This window comes from Nanorana parkeri, unplaced genomic scaffold (assembly GCF_000935625.1).
Source record: "Nanorana parkeri isolate BGI_ZX_2015 unplaced genomic scaffold, ASM93562v1 scaffold2430, whole genome shotgun sequence".
NCBI lineage: Eukaryota > Metazoa > Chordata > Amphibia > Anura > Dicroglossidae > Nanorana > Nanorana parkeri.
This window is the reverse complement of record NW_017308698.1, coordinates 10,569-26,056: the sequence shown is the minus strand read 5'-3', so window position 1 is coordinate 26,056 and position 15,488 is coordinate 10,569. Positions and strand designations below refer to the sequence as shown.

The 15,488-nt window shown below is 48.7% G+C and overlaps 2 protein-coding genes across 2 annotated transcripts in view; both read left to right on the top strand.

Annotated features, from left to right (window-relative positions):
- The window catches only part of LOC108801664 (zinc finger protein OZF-like), a 12,754-nt gene extending 6,910 nt beyond the window's left edge, over positions 1–5,844 (top strand). The window contains exons 2-4 of the mRNA XM_018573567.1: positions 2,944–3,068; positions 4,705–4,967; positions 5,136–5,844. Coding sequence (XP_018429069.1) covers positions 2,944–3,068; positions 4,705–4,967; positions 5,136–5,844 — 1,097 coding nt within the window. The remainder of the gene's footprint in view (positions 1–2,943; positions 3,069–4,704; positions 4,968–5,135) is intronic.
- The window catches only part of LOC108801663 (zinc finger protein 25-like), a 21,500-nt gene extending 6,797 nt beyond the window's left edge, over positions 1–14,703 (top strand). Inside the window, 7 exon segments of the mRNA XM_018573566.1 lie at positions 206–212; positions 11,791–12,035; positions 12,163–12,297; positions 12,450–12,668; positions 12,758–12,893; positions 13,227–14,147; positions 14,507–14,703. Of these exon segments, the coding sequence (XP_018429068.1) occupies positions 11,940–12,035; positions 12,163–12,297; positions 12,450–12,668; positions 12,758–12,893; positions 13,227–14,147; positions 14,507–14,703 (1,704 nt within the window). The 5' untranslated portion in view covers positions 206–212; positions 11,791–11,939.
- Positions 14,704–15,488: the final 785 nt, after the last annotated feature.

Here is a 15,488-nt window from a genome sequence, read left to right as displayed (position 1 = left end):
CCCCCCCCCTGTCATGTCCGTCCTCGTCCTCTATAGTCACTGTGACGTCTTTTATCTCCAGCAGATGCTGCTACACACATATATATATATATATAGTGTGGAAACATATATATTAACCCCTTCAGGGTCAGAACTTACCCACATAGAGGCTCAAATATTTTCTTCATTTTGGAGATGTGTCACCTTTCTCCGCTCTTGTAACTAGAGATGAGGTTCAGATTCGGGTTGTTCTGAAATTTGACTCCCAGTTCCTGGATTCAAACTTTGGTTGAATTTGCTGTTAATTCATTTTGGGGCTCATCCATAGTGCTCTGCGCATCCTTTGTCCCTGGTCATCAGCCAGTAATGGTAGAGGAGGTGGACAACCCCGCCCCCTGACTAAAATCGGGGGTGGGAGATCATCCATAACCCCGCCCCCTCACTATAAGCGGGGGTGGGAGATCATCCATGGTGTCAGTGTGTCGGGTTATGGTGAGGGAGCGCTCCTTCGTAGGGACACATCAGTGGAGGGATTTAGTGACTTGTTGCAGTGGTGGCTCCATCTTCCTCCTAGCACAGAGCAGCCAGCATTGCTGATGTCTACCCTTCATCCTCCTCTTTCTCTTCCTCTCCCCCTTTTCCTCCTCTTCCTCCTCTCCCTCTTTTCCTTTTCCTCCTCCTCCTTTTCCTCCTCCTTCTCTTCCTCTGATAAGTCAGCCAGATCCAGGACATTTGGTTCTGAGGAGTCATCAGACTTCTTCGAGCTCTCCATCTCTGGGTTGTTCCAGGAGGAGACACGGGCAGATAGAGCAGAGGAAGATTTTGGGAACGCTCAGGTCTTCCTTTCTTCTCAGGAGGAGGATTGGTGGTGACAGAGGGAGGAAGAGAGCGGAGTGATCAGAGCGGGAGAAGGTGGCTCAGTGTCTCCTAAGGAGGCCACGCTCCAGGTGGAGGACATCAGCCACCCAGCACCAGACATCAAAGTGCCAGCAGACGGAGCTTTCTGAGGGAAGAGGTGGTGGACAATGAGATGTCAGATCACATTTGGGTGCCATGGAGGGAAGAGCAGGACAGTTCTGAGGGAGAGGTGAAGGGGGAGAGCAGGGTTGTGTTGGAAGAGAGGGAGAATGGTGTCCAAGAACAGGGGCACTTCCCAGTGGACAGCAGAGCTCAGCCATCAACAGGCATCTGGTGGCCATTGTGTCTCCACTGCTGATAGTCCCCGAGTTGAGGCAACGTGGACACCACATTGTAATAATATGAAGTTCCACCACAGAGCTCGGTGGGAGCAGAACATTGAGGAAAGAACTCAGTAGCAACCACAGTCCCTATCATCCTCATCCTTCATTTTTAGTTGTTGCATGATACCCCCTACATCACATTCTCCTGGTGAACAGACAAGGACTTCCATTGCATTCAATGAGAGGGAAGATGGAGGTCAGTTCCTTTCTACCTCCAGAGGAGACGAAGCCGAGCACTAGCGGAGTGTGGGCAGATATGTGAATGTAGCGCTCACCCCCGAAGGAGCCGCTGAATGATCGGGTCTTCCATAGCCTGTCTAGGGGATTATTAAAAACACATGGCTGCCCCAATAGCACTTACCACCTCCAGTGGTCACCGACAGATTGAAGTCCAGACAATATCTCCAAGATGATTCTCTTTTATTTCTGAACTCCAGGGAGAGAGGGAAGAGGGGCAGGCACATCCAGGATGAAGGTAGACTCCTTGTACTTGAAATAGAGCAAAGTAACTGCGGCCACCACAGACTTGGACCTCTAAGCCATACCGGCAATCTGTGTGGAGAACATCTGGCAAGCAGTACTGTCAAGGGTCTTGTTCAGGCTCAACTCCAACATGAGTGGCCTCCAGGCTCAGGCCCCAGTGTCCAGGCTTAGGCCTAACCTATTCTGTCTCTCAGCAGCAGGCATCCTACCCCCAGGAGGCCCTGGGGAGGGGAAGGAAGAGACTGTTGCATCGGCCACACTCAGCATTTATCTCCTCTCCCAGCATGCATCACTGCTACTGCCCTACAGTGATTGGCTGGGAGACATAAATGCCCAAAGCAATCCTCATTGGCTGTTCTGCTCTGTATGGTAACACACCCACCCACAGGCAGACACAGCCCCACAGATTGTTCTGTCACCGTTGTACTGAACATAGACTATAGAAATATTTTAGCACCCCTATAAGTAGGGTGCTACATGAAGAATGCCTGCCAACTGTCCATCATTTGGAGGGACTATCCCTCTATTATTAAAGGAGAACTATGAGGGGGGGGGGAGTGATTTCCACTCACCTCATAGTTCTAGCCGACCTGTGACAATGAGACTGTCACAGGTCGGCTCAGTAGATCGGGAGGTGAGCGAACACATACCGGCGTTCGCTCACCTCTCGATCCTGTCACGGCTCTCTGCCGTGACAGGGGAGGGGCTGGATTCCCCTCTCCCCGCTCCGATCCGCCAGCGCTGACTGGCGGAACTGCCGGGGGAGGGGGCGGGTACAGCTGGCTCTGCCTCTAGATAGGCAGAGCCAGCTGTCACTCACGCAGCTTGGCGGATCCCTGTAGCTCCCTATATACTGAGCTTAGGGTGACGGGAGGATGCTAGTTTGTGTCCTCCCGTTACCCTAAGGAGAACTATGGGGAAAAACACTGACCCCATAGTTCTCCTTTAATAAACCTCTCTGTCCATCTTCTCTCCTCAGTTGTCCCTCTTTTTAGTCTGATGTACAGACCTCTATAAAACATCATCTATGTACCTACCTAACGTGTTCTACTGCACTAAACCTCCCGGTGTGCCCTGTCGACCCTGATGTGCTCTTTGCCTATTAACCCCTAAAGCTGCCTGTCTGGTGCTTGGCCCGGATCCATGGGGTGGAAGGATTTTGTTAAAACCCCGGGACAGTCCACCAGGAGTCCGCAAGACATGGCTTGTTAGCTCTGCATATAATCACATCTGTCACTAGTCAAAGGACAAGAAAAGCCAAAGTCCGCGCTGCCGGAGTATACTGATGATGATGTCCCCGAGAACCGGGCCGCTCCCGTCACACCACGTTCAGATTTAAGTCCCTCCCCCGCTGTATTAGTAGAGGTATCTCTGCTCTGTTCCTGCACACTGATTGTTTCAGAGTAGGGCGGGAGCTGAGATGGGCCGCCATCAGGGGGAGTATGGTCAATACACATGTGAGGGGCCCCGGCAGCATGGGGGGCCTGGGCCCCTTAGATGGGTATTGGCAGTACAAGGGGTGGCATGGCAGAGGGAACAGGGGAGGAGATGGAGGCAGCCGGGGCACCTGGACACTGATCCAGTGTCAGATGAGGCCGGGGCCTCAGCAGCACCGGTCTGTTGGAGGAGGAGGCCGGGCCCCAGCAGTGTCAGTCCGATGGCGGAGAAGGCCAGGCCCAAATAGTGGCAGGTGAGAGGAGCTGGGCGGAGGTGCAGGGAAAGGGACCACAACCAGCCCACCTGAGACCCCTGCAGAGCCCACCAGAGAGTCTCAGATGGGCTGTGCATGATCTATGGTGTGCTCTGCAGGGTCATTCTCAGGTGGGCTGTGTGGGGCCTCAGATGGGTCCAGAGTCTAGTGCGCTCCTAAGTCCAGAGTCTACTGCCCTCCCGAGTCCAAAGTCTAGCGCCCTCCTAAGTCCAGAGTCTAGGGCGCTCCTAAGTCCAGTTAGTGTTAGTAAAAAGGGAGGGGTGTTAGTGTTGGGTCCTGCTTAACATATTTTTTGGCCAAAATATATTTCCTTACTCTTAAATATTGAATGCACCGATGACTTGGAATTTTCTATATTAGGTTGTAAGAGTGTTAAAATAAAAGTGTGTCCAGTGGACGGACTTGGTGGGAGGGTCAGTGGGTGGACTCAGTGGAACAGCCAGTGGACAAGGCCTATGGTGTGTTGGTGGTGGGGGGCCCAGGCCTAAATCTGTGTAATGGGCCCCAAAGTTTCTGATGGCAGCCCTCCCTGTACTGATACCCGTCCTGGGGCTCAGCTGGCAGTATTGGGTTGGGTGTCACTCCTAGTTCCGGTAGCACAGATATGAGGACACAGATTGGGCCTTTCTTAGGTCGGTTCCTCTTCTTCCAGCAGACTTCTAGCTAAACATAAAACTCTTATCAGTCTTGTTGGGATGAAAAGTAACAAAGACTGAAACACTTCTCTTTCCAGGAGAACATACTTCTCCAAGCTCCCTCCAGTGCTGCTCATCACCAGAAGCCTAGGCCGGGGGTCACTTGTTCTGTGGTGAAGGGTCTACAAGTCTGAACTTTGATCCTCTTGTTCCTCAGAGATCACATGACCCAGTGCCTAGGCTTGTTCCTCCCAGTCCCCATTGGCTTCGCCTCTTCTGACAGGGCTTTGTAAATGTAGAAGTGATCTGGGAGGAGGACCAAAGGCCCTTTGACTGAAGAGGGGAGGAGTCCCAGCTGGTTGGGACCTCCACAGAGAACATCTGCTCCCTCAGACCTCCTGATCCAGATGGAATGTTGAGTGAAGTCATCTAACCCTCTCATATCTCTCCATCATGTGTTTCTATGTTTCCAGGACACGCCATGGAGAAACCCTCAAAGGATCCTCTGACTTTATCTCCAGGTTGTAAGATGGAAGATGAGGACATCACAGCAGATTGTGCGGGAGAAGAGACAATGAGCTCAGCTATGGATGGTGGACCTCACAGTGTGGATAGAGCATGGAATCCCTCTGACTCTGAGCAACCTCGTCCTGTGGGGGATGGTGCCGGAATTCAGAAGAAGAAGACCTTTTCCTGCCCCGAGTGCGGGGAAAGTTTTACCTCTGATCAAGGTCTTTCTGTACATAAGAGGTCTCACACGGGTGGGAAGCTTCTTTCCTGTTCTGAGTGTGGAAAATATTTTCTTTATAAATCAGAACTTGTCACACATTACAGATCTCACACGGGGGAGAAGCCATATTCCTGCCCTCAGTGCGGAAAGTGTTTTACACGGAGAACAAACTTACTTGGACATCAGAGGTATCACACTGGGGAGAAGCAGTATATCTGCTCTAAGTGCGGGGAATTTTTTTCATGCAAGTCCAGTCTTGCCGAACATCGGATAAGCCATGCGCAGGAAAAACGTTTTTCCTGCCCTGAGTGTGGTAAATGTTACCCACGGAAATCAAAACTTGTTTTACACCAAAGATGTCACACGGGGGAGAAGCCATATTCCTGTCCTGAGTGTGGAAAATGTTTTTCAGAGAAGTCCTATCTCATTACGCATCAAAGGTTTCATACAGGTGAGAAGCCTTATGTTTGCCCCCAGTGTGGAAAAAGTTATACACACAAATCAAACCTTGTTATACATCAAAGATCTCATACGGGGGAGAAGCCGTATTCCTGCCCTGAGTGTGGAAAATGTTTTTCACAGAGGTCCTATCTGAAAACACATGAGAGTTCCCATACGGGTGAGAAGCTGTATTCCTGTTCCGAGTGTGGAAAATGTTTTTCAAGGAAGTCCAGTCTTATTGAACATCAGAAATGCCACACAGGGGAAAAGCTGTTCTCCTGCTCTGAGTGCGGGAAATGTTACGCACGGAAATCAGAACTTGTTTTGCATCAAAGATATCACACAGGAGAGAAGCCGTATTCCTGCCCCGAGTGTGGAAAATGTTTCCCACAGAAGTCCAGTCTCAACATACATCAGAGGTCTCACACAGGTGAGAAGCCGTATTCCTGTCCTGAATGCGGGAAGTGCTTTTCACGCAAGTTCAATCTTACTAAACATCAGATAAGTCACACACGTCCGAAGTTGTATTCCTGCTCCGAGTGTGAGAAAAGTTATCCTCGGAAATCAGAACTTGTTTTACACCAAAAAACTCACACAGGGGGGAAGCCATATTCCTGTTCTTAAAGCGTGAAATGTTTTTCATACAGGTTTACTCTTAACGAGCATCAGAGGTCTCACGGTAGCTGTATTACTTCTAGGTGAAGCATCCATTTCCCGAACATCTCTGGACACAAACTCTTGGTTCTACTAGCTCCCCGGATATACGTTAAGTTTTCCCCCACATAGGTGATGTCGCACACACACAAAATAGGGTAGCTTGCCACCACCTGCAGTTTGTCGGCTAACTGGTCTGCTAAGCAGCATCAGTCAAACTTGTGACAGTCCATATCTACTTGACATTGGTTTAGACCGATAGACTTTCCATTCTTGGTCATTCTTTGGACTCTGGACTCAAAATGGGAGTCTTCTGCTTAAATGTCTCAATAAACAAGGTTAACCGTTTCTTTTCTGTATGGAATATATGCATTTTACTGGCTGTATTGTATATAAAACTGTCACTCCCTTTGTGGGACGTATTGTCTACGTATGTTAAGTTACTGATCTTCTAAGCTCATGCACAGAGGAGAAATCCTCAGTCGGCCATATTTGACTGTTCTCACACAAGTGTTAAATAAAGTTTTACCCCCCATGGCAAGGAGTCTTTGTTCCTGAAAGCGGAGATGTCCATCAATCCCATAAGACTTCAATGTTCTGCTTGGCTTCCTGTGCAAGGTGAGAGGAGGGGGGGGGGAGGGGGGTGTCACTGCTGGTCGGGTCCCTCTAGCAGTGTTGTCCCCGTGCTCTTCAGCAGAAGCTTCATAGAACGTTCCATCACGGTGAGGGGGAGGAGCTAGATATGACTTGTGGATGAAGAGAAAGGGAGATCAGACTACATGACAGGGCTGAGAATTCCTACTGTTGCTCTTGATTGTAAGTGAAACATGGATCATCCTTGGTTGATCAGGTTCTACAGTGACCTGGTCACCTTCAGCTGGTTTCTGAATATTCAAATCCTAACCCTATACTATGTTACCTCTGTTGAATGTTGTAACGTGAAAGATGCATAGGGAGTAGTCCTGTGCCTCCAAGCTCACAACCCACCAATGTTCTGCTACCCGCAGTGCATCTCCTGAAAGGCCTCATACTGACAGCCTTGAATTCTGCCCTCTGCTTGAGTCTATGCCATGTTCAGAGACATCCTGAGATCTTCAGAGTCTTCATGAGATCTTCAGAATCTTCTTTGGATTTTCAGAGACTTCCTAAGATCTTTAGAGACATCCTGAGATCTTTGGAGTCTTCCTGAGATCTACGGAGTCTTCCTGAGATCTTCAGAGTCTTCCTGAGATCTTCAGAGTCTTCCTGATATCTTCAGAGTCTTCCTTAGATCTTCAGAGACTTCCTGAGATCTTCAGAGTCTTCCTTAGATCTTCAGAGTCTTCCTGAGATCTTCAGAGACTTCCTGAGATCTTCCTGAGCTTAGGGTGACCTTCAGAGTCTTCCTGAGATCTTCAGAGACATCCTGAGATCTTCAGAGTCTTCTCGAGATCTTCAGAGTCTTCTCGAGATCTTCAGAGTCTTCCTGAGATCTTCAGAGACTTCCTGAGATCTTCAGAGTCTTCCTTAGATCTTCAGAGACATCCTGAGATCTTCAGAGACATCCTGAGATCTTCAGAGTCTTCCTGAGATCTTCAGAGTCTTCTTGAGATCTTCAGAATCTTCATTGGATTTTCAGAATCTTCTTTGGATCTTAAGAGACTTCCTGAGATTTTCAAAGTTTTCTTGATACCTTCAGAGTCTTCCTGAGATCCGCAGAGACTTCATTCGATCCATCAGGTGTGGCCTCCACCTCAGTTCTATGCTGGGAGGGTTTTCCAGCAAACATGGAGGATTTCATGGGCCAAATTGCAACTTTGATGACTGATGATGGTTGATGACCACAGAGGTCACTTCCATGCCTTCCCTTGCAGAATCCTTTCTCATCTGCTCACGATCTTAGCCTTCTCTGAGCCTTTAGCCACCGAGGTTCTCCCAGATATGGAGTCTCTTCATGGATGATGTTACGCCTGAAGAGATGCAGCCTGCTACCATTGCTTCCAGGCTTAAGGAGGCCATCTCAGCTCTTACTGATGCGGTTTGCACCAATATGTGAGTAGTGGATCAGCCTGCTACCTGAACATTCTAGGTTCCCTTAGGGGTCCTAAGACTCCCACATCTTTTCAGGTGTACCTGTTGTTCCTAGACATTCTTTTTGGAGACTGGGACACACCTAACAATCTGTTCACTTCTCCTAAATGATTGGTAGCCTTTTAACCCATTGGTGGAGGACTTTGCAAGAAGTCTCCACAGTGGACCTGCCAATATTCCATCCTAACATCCCTGTGGAGGAAGCACCTGCCTTTAATGATCCTATCAATACGTAATTGAAGATCCTTTCCAAGACCTTGTTTTTATGGGCAGGTTCTGCCTTACATTGGCCATGATAGTCTCAGATTCCTGCAGACCAGACTAAGGCCATGAAAATGGACCTGCTCTCCTTACAAGACGATCCCTTGTTGAGCATTTACAGTTGATCTCGTGCCTGCAGCCTTAAACTACCGTGTGAACATGTTGCTGAACATATCCCGCCTCGTTTCTCATATGAGTCCCCTGTAAGTGAACACGAAGAAGACTGGCTAAAGTGTTGAGCTGTGGATCAGCATGCAAAAAGTGCCTACTGCGCTTGCACTTCAGACGACATCTCTGCACTGGACATCCTTATAAGAGAGATAAGAGTACTCATCAGCCCTAGCAGAAGAAGCCCTGAGCTCAGATTGGGAAGACTCACCCTTCCTCAGAGACTAAGAAAGGTCCCTTTCCTGTTTCATAGCTCCAAATTGGCAAAGCTAAACCCAAACCTGGCTACCAGTCCACCCGCAAACCCTTGGACTCAAACCCTCAGCTAAACCTTTAGCGTGAAACGGTGCTCCCACTTTCCAAATTGCATGGACATCTGTCAGCCTTTGTGGACATTTGGACAGCCAGCATCTCCAATGCTTGGGTACGGGAGGTAGTTTCCAGGGTCTGCAAACTAGAATTCCACTTCCAGCCCCTTTCTCATTTAAAGGAGAACTATGAGGGGGGAGGGGTGCTTTTCACTCACCTCATAGTTCTAGCCGACCTGTGACAATGAGACTGTCACAGGTCGGCTCAGTAGATCGGGAGGTGAGCGAACACATACCGGCGTTCGCTCACCTCTCGATCCTGTCACGGCTCTCTGCCGTGACAGGGGAGGGGCTGGATTCCCTCTCCGATCCTCCAGCGCTGACTGGCAGAACGGACGGGGGAGGGGGCGGGTACAGCTGGCTCTGCCTCTAGATACGCGGAGCCAGCTGTCACTCATGCAGCTGGGCGGATCTCGACATCGATGTCTGGATCCATCCCGGATGCGGCGTCTCAGTATACCGCGACCTGTAGCTCCCTATATACTGAGCTTAGGGTGACGGGAGGACGCTAGTTTGTGTTCTCCCGTTACCCTAAGGAGAACTATGGGGAAAGCCCTAACCCCATACTTCTCCTTTAATGTCTTCCAATCAGTCTTCTGAAGCAAAAGGTCACTGGATGCAACTGATTGGAGATAGAGTATTGGGAGAGAACTGCCCCTTCCCCAACATCCAAAGCGTCAACCTCCACAAAAAAGGGCAAAGAAGGATTTGGATGGGTCAACACAGTAGCAGACATAAACGCAGACTTAAGCTTTTGAAAGGTAAAGATGGCCTCCTGTGGCCATGAAGCAGGATTTGCCCACTGCTTGGTTAGGGCAGTGATAGGCACAACGATAGTGGAAAAACCTTTAATACATTCCTGTAGAAATTTCCAAATCCCGAAAAACTCTGGATTGCCTTCAGATCTGGCTCTGGGTCCACCGGTCAATAGCCCGTGCTATGGTGGGATCCATGGCGATCCCAGAATCGGAAATAATGTAACCCAAGAAGGAAACTTCTGATACATTGAAGACACAATTAGAGAGTTTGGCATACAGGGAGTGCCGAGCTTGGATAAGACGATTCCAACATGGTTATAGTGTTCACCAACAGAGGAAGAGTTCAGAATATTATCCAGGTAGACCAAGACAAACTGACCTAGGACCTCACGGAAAATGTCATTGCCAAATTAACTAGAGGCCACCACCTAAAATTGGTGGGAAAAAAATTCCAGCACAAGGGGCGAAGGGGGTTCTTCACAGTAAGATCAGTTAGGGTCCGGAACTCACTGCCACAGGCGGTGATTTCAGCAAATAATGTGGAATTGTTCAAGAAACTTTTGGACGATTTTTTAAGGGACCGTAATATACAGGGGTACAGGTAACATACAGGGGTACAGGTAATATACAGGGGTACAGGTAACATACAGGGGTACAGGTACTCCTAGAATGAGATCCTAATAGGTTGGACTTGATGGACTAATGTCTTTATTCAACCTCAAATACTATGTAAATTCCCGGAATACAGCAGGTTACATAGTTACATAGTATTTGGGGTTGAATAAAGACATACGTCCATCGAGTCCACCCCATATAGGTCCGCGCATCATCTCATTCTTAGGGATACTGGTACCCCCCGGATATTACGGCCCCTCACGAAATTGTCCGAACGTTTCTTGAACAAATCTACAAAGGTGCATTACGTAAACCAAAGGGCATGACTAGGTGTTCATAATGTTAATTACAAAAATGGTATTATATCCCTCTTGGTGGGAGAGGAAATGACCCGTCTGTACGGATATACAGCAAATACACACACGGCACAAGACTGTGCTTACTACGAGACATTTCCCGGGGCTGCAGTTCCTCCGAGCTCCACAAGGTGGTGACCTCACCTATAACGAGACAGGAAGTCTCTATGATGAGCAGACAGGAAGTGATGTCAGGTACAGACAGGAAGTTTCCCGGGTGAGGTCAGTTGTGAGGCCATATAAGGGAGACATTGTTGGCAGCAGAGGAGGTAATAAGATTTTATTTTATATTTACACTCAGTAACCCCTCCCTCATGTCTATAGCGTGGAAACCTATATATTGATCCTTTCACGATTATAACCTTTCCTAAATTATGGGGCCGGAAGATTTTCTTCATTATGGAGACGCCTCACCTTAGCAGTCTCTTGTATTAGGAATGAGGTTCAGGCTCGCCAAAATTTTACCCCAATTTCCAGGATTAAAAATTTTGGTCAAATTTGCGGGGTTGATAAATTTTGGGGCTCACCCATAGTTCTCTGCGCAGCCTTTGTCCCTGGTCATCGGCCAATAATGGTGGAGGAGGTGGATAACCCCGCCCCCTCACTATAAGCAGGGGTGGGAGATCATCCGTAGTGTCAGTGTGTCTGGTGAGCGGACAGGGAGAGCTCCTTCATAGGGACACATCAGTGGAGGGATTTAGGTCCCAATCACACGGGAACATGCCTTGAAGTGAGACGCCTTTGCGGACGTTTGTTGCCCGCGTGTGGCGCACATCCCCGTTGATTTCAATGAGTTCCTGGATGTGAGCCGAATGCCGGAATGTAGTGTGTGTAGTAAATTCTGTGACATGCGTTTTTCTCTGTGTTTGGGGTTCCATTAACTCATATTGGCCCCACAAGCGCGTTCCATGTTTTCATGAAAGCGCATGTTCCCGATATGCTTGTTGGTGATGTGTTTGGATGAAGCTCTGAGATCTTGAGGAACGCTGAATTAGGTTTTACTTGCTGAGAAGAACGTCACATGCGTGTATACAGCATAACGCAGGAAACATATATAGATAGAAAAAAACTGCTTCCTGTGTATCATAGATAAGCATGCAGATAGAAAACTAACATTGCACTACAGCGCCATCTACAGCTCATAAGATATGTCACATCAGAATGTCAGTCATATGCTGTTGTATTTCCAACAACACAATGGAGTGAATGGGGACTGAGTTGTGTGCGTTGGAGTGGCGGCTTCATCTTCCCCCTTCCAGCACAAAGCCAACATTGCTGATGCTTCCTCCTCCTTCCTCTTCTAGGTTTGTAGGGGGCAAGAAACCCAACAATCACTGAGTGACCCCCATCTACATGGGGCAATTCCCACTGGGGGGGCAGCCCGCCTATTACCCCCTTATATCCCCATCCTAATATTATACAACCAGTACAGTCCAGATAATTCTCCACTATCCGTCCACAGAGATCACATGACCACATCAGTGAAGATGGAGGAGGACCGGAGTCACATGACTGAGAAGATACTAAACCTCACCCTGGAGATCATCTACCTGCTGACCGGAGAGGTGAGGAGGATTCTGGGAGGTCACATGACATCACTCTTATCTCTATTAACAAAACACAGACCTGACCGGAGAGGTGAGGAGGATTCTGGGATACTAACATGATATTCCTATTTGTTTCTACATCCAGAGTTTTCCTCTTCTGAAGTCAGGTGATCATGTGACCATCACAGTGCCCCCATGTGACTCCCTAACAGCCGAGAGACACAACATGCAGAAGATTCTAGAAGTCACCAAGAAGATGATGGAGCTGCTGACAGGAGAGGTGAGCGGTGCCGGGAATTCTGGGACATGATCCAGGAACAGACGAGGGATGTGTCTGGGTGGTGACGGTATCATTGTGTGTGTCAGTGATATTGTTGATGATGATTGTACAGAAGCGTGTTGGATACAATGAATGTTTTATTATATATTCAGATTGGAAACCTCGGGGATCATAATGATATGAAAGAAGAGTATAAAGAGGAAGATGAGGAGTATGGAGTGATGAAGGAGCTTTCTGAAGGACACAAGGATCTCTACAAGAACATAATGGTGGAGCCACCTAGTAAGAGGAACCCACCAGAGAGATGTCCCCGTCCTCTGTATTCCCGGGATCCCACACAGGAGGATCTCACCATCCCCCACCATGATCAGGTAGGTGGAGTTGAGTGATTGAAGACTGACATGTGGAGATGATGTGTGGACTCTACAAGATGAGACTTTCTGCCGTTCTGTTGGTTTAGGGTGAAGATCTGATGAAGGTGAAAGTTGAGGGTGACGTAGAAGAGACGTATGTGAGGGATGATCAGCAACATACGGAGGAGGATGGAATGACGAGGACACTCATAGAGGAGGACACTACTACAGAGATCAGCACAGGTGGTTATTCTGTTTTCTGGAAGGGGGACTGCCAGTCTGTACTCTGATCATCTTGGTGATCAATGGTCCCATGATCCAGTGCCTTGTGGTTGGGTGAAGAGCATGCTCCTCCCAGTCCCCATTGGCTCTGCCTCTTCTGATAGGGCTGTGTAAATGTAGAAGTGATCTGGGAGGAGGACCAAAGGCCCTTTGACTGAAGAGGGGAAGAGTCCCGGCTAGTTGGGACCTCCACAGAGAACATCTGCTCCCTCAGACCTCCTGATCCAGATGGAATGTTGATTGAAGTCATCTAACCCTCTCATATCTCTCCATCATGTGTTTCTATGTTTCCAGGACACGCCATGGAGGAACCCTCAAAGGATCCTCTGACTTTATCTCCAGGTTGTAAGATGGAAGATGAGGACATCACAGCAGATTGTGCGGGAGAAGAGACAATGAGCTCAGCTATGGATGGTGGACTTCACAGTGTGGATAGAGCATGGGATCCCTCTGACTCTGAGCAACCTCGTCCTGTGGGGGATGGTGCTGGAATTCAGGGGGAGAAGACATTTTCCTGCCCTAAATGTGGGGAAAGTTTTAGCTGTGAACAAAGTCTATCTGTGCATCTGAAATCTCACACAGTTGAAAAGCTTCATTCCTGCTCTGAGTGCGGGAAATCTTTTCTTCAAAAATCAGCTCTCACCACACATTACAGATCTCACACAGGTGAGAAGCCGTATTCCTGTCCTGAGTGTGGGAAACGTTTTTCACAGAGTGGCCATCTTTCCATACATAAGAGATTGCATGCTGGCAGAAATCTATATTCCTGCCCTGAGTGTGGGAAATTTTATACACAGATATCAGACCTCGTTAAACATCAAAGATCTCACACGGGTGAGAAGCCATATTGCTGCCCTGAGTGCGGGAAAAGTTATTCAGACAAGTCCACTCTTGCCAGGCATCGGAGAGTGCACACAGGCGAGAAGCCTTTTTCCTGTCCCGAGTGTGGGAAATGTTTTTCGCAGAAAACAAACCTTGTCATACACCAAAGATCTCACACAGGGGAGAGGCCATATTCCTGCACTGAGTGTGGGAAATGTTTTTCAGATAAGGGCGTTCTTAACAAACATCTGACATTGCACACAGGCGTAAAGCCATATTTATGCCCCGAGTGTGGGAAAAGCTTTTCACTTAAATCTGGTCTTAAGAAACACCAGAAAACCCACACAACCCTTGAGGTGTATTAGTGTCCTGAGTGCGGGAAATGTCTTCAATGTAATTTGTATTTAGCTATACATCAGAGATCTCATATTTGGAAGAACACCTTGATAGACACCTCAGAAATCACATGACTCAGCTCTCCTCTGATCTTTATAACGGAAGAAACACTTTATAACTAAATGGGATTTCATTAAAGTCTTCAAAGTTGTGTCTGTGTTCCTCTGCTAGGAGAACGGGAGAGGGGGTGTTGCTGCTGGTTGCGTCCCTCTAGTAGTGTCGTCTATTCTACCGTGTTCATAAGAATATTAGGATTCGCCAAAGACACTGAAGTTTACAAAGTTCCCTATGGTTTTCTCTGCTCCGTGGCAAAACATGTCTCATGTGATCTCTGTAATGCAGGTAGATCCAGGCAGGGTTCAGGAGCAGAGAAAACGCACTTCAGGATGAATCTTCAAACAGGCCGAGGTTCGGGAACATAGGAGAGCAGCAGAAGGTCAAGCCAAGCTGGGTCATTAACAGGCAGACGGCGAGGTACCAGGACGTGAAGCAGGAGCTTAGTCAGGAACAGGCTGAGGTCATCAACGTGTGGGCAATGCAGTACCAGGGATGAGACAGAAGCCATGATCAGAAGCAAGCCAAGGTTCGGGAACATTGGAGAGCAGCAGAAGGTCAAGCCAAGCCGGGTCATTAACAGGCAGACGGCGAGGTACCAGGACGTGAAGCAGGAGCTTAGTCGGGAACAGGCCGAGGTCATCAACGTGTGGGCAATGCAGTACCAGGGATGAGACAGAAGCGACGATCAGAAGCAAGCCAAGGTCCGGGAACATTGGAGAGCAGCAGAAGGTCAAGCCAAGCCGGGTCATTAACAGGCAGACGGCGAGGTACCAGGACGTGAAGCAGGAGCTTAGTCGGGAACAGGCCGAGGTCATCAACGTGTGGGCAATGCAGTACCAGGGATGAGACAGAAGCGACGATCAGAAGCAAGCCAAGGTCCGGGAACATTGGAGAGCAGCAGAAGGTCAAGCCAAGCCGGGTCATTAACAGGCAGACGGCGAGGTACCAGGACGTGAAGCAGGAGCTTAGTCGGGAACAGGCCGAGGTCATCAACGTGTGGGCAATGCAGTACCAGGGATGAGACAGAAGCCATGATCAGAAGCAAGCCAAGGTTCAGGAACATTGGAGAGCAGCATAAGGTCAAGCCAAGATGGGTTGGTAACGGATGTGGGGATCAGGATACATGGATTTCAGAAACACGGGTAGCTGACAATCAGACAGCACAGGAGGACCGGATGTCACAGCCTAACCAGCCCATAGGGCGCCAAAAGTTCACATTACACAGCGCGCGAAGGTGCGCACGTCCACACAGAGGTGCAGAACCTGGCAAAGCTCTATGAG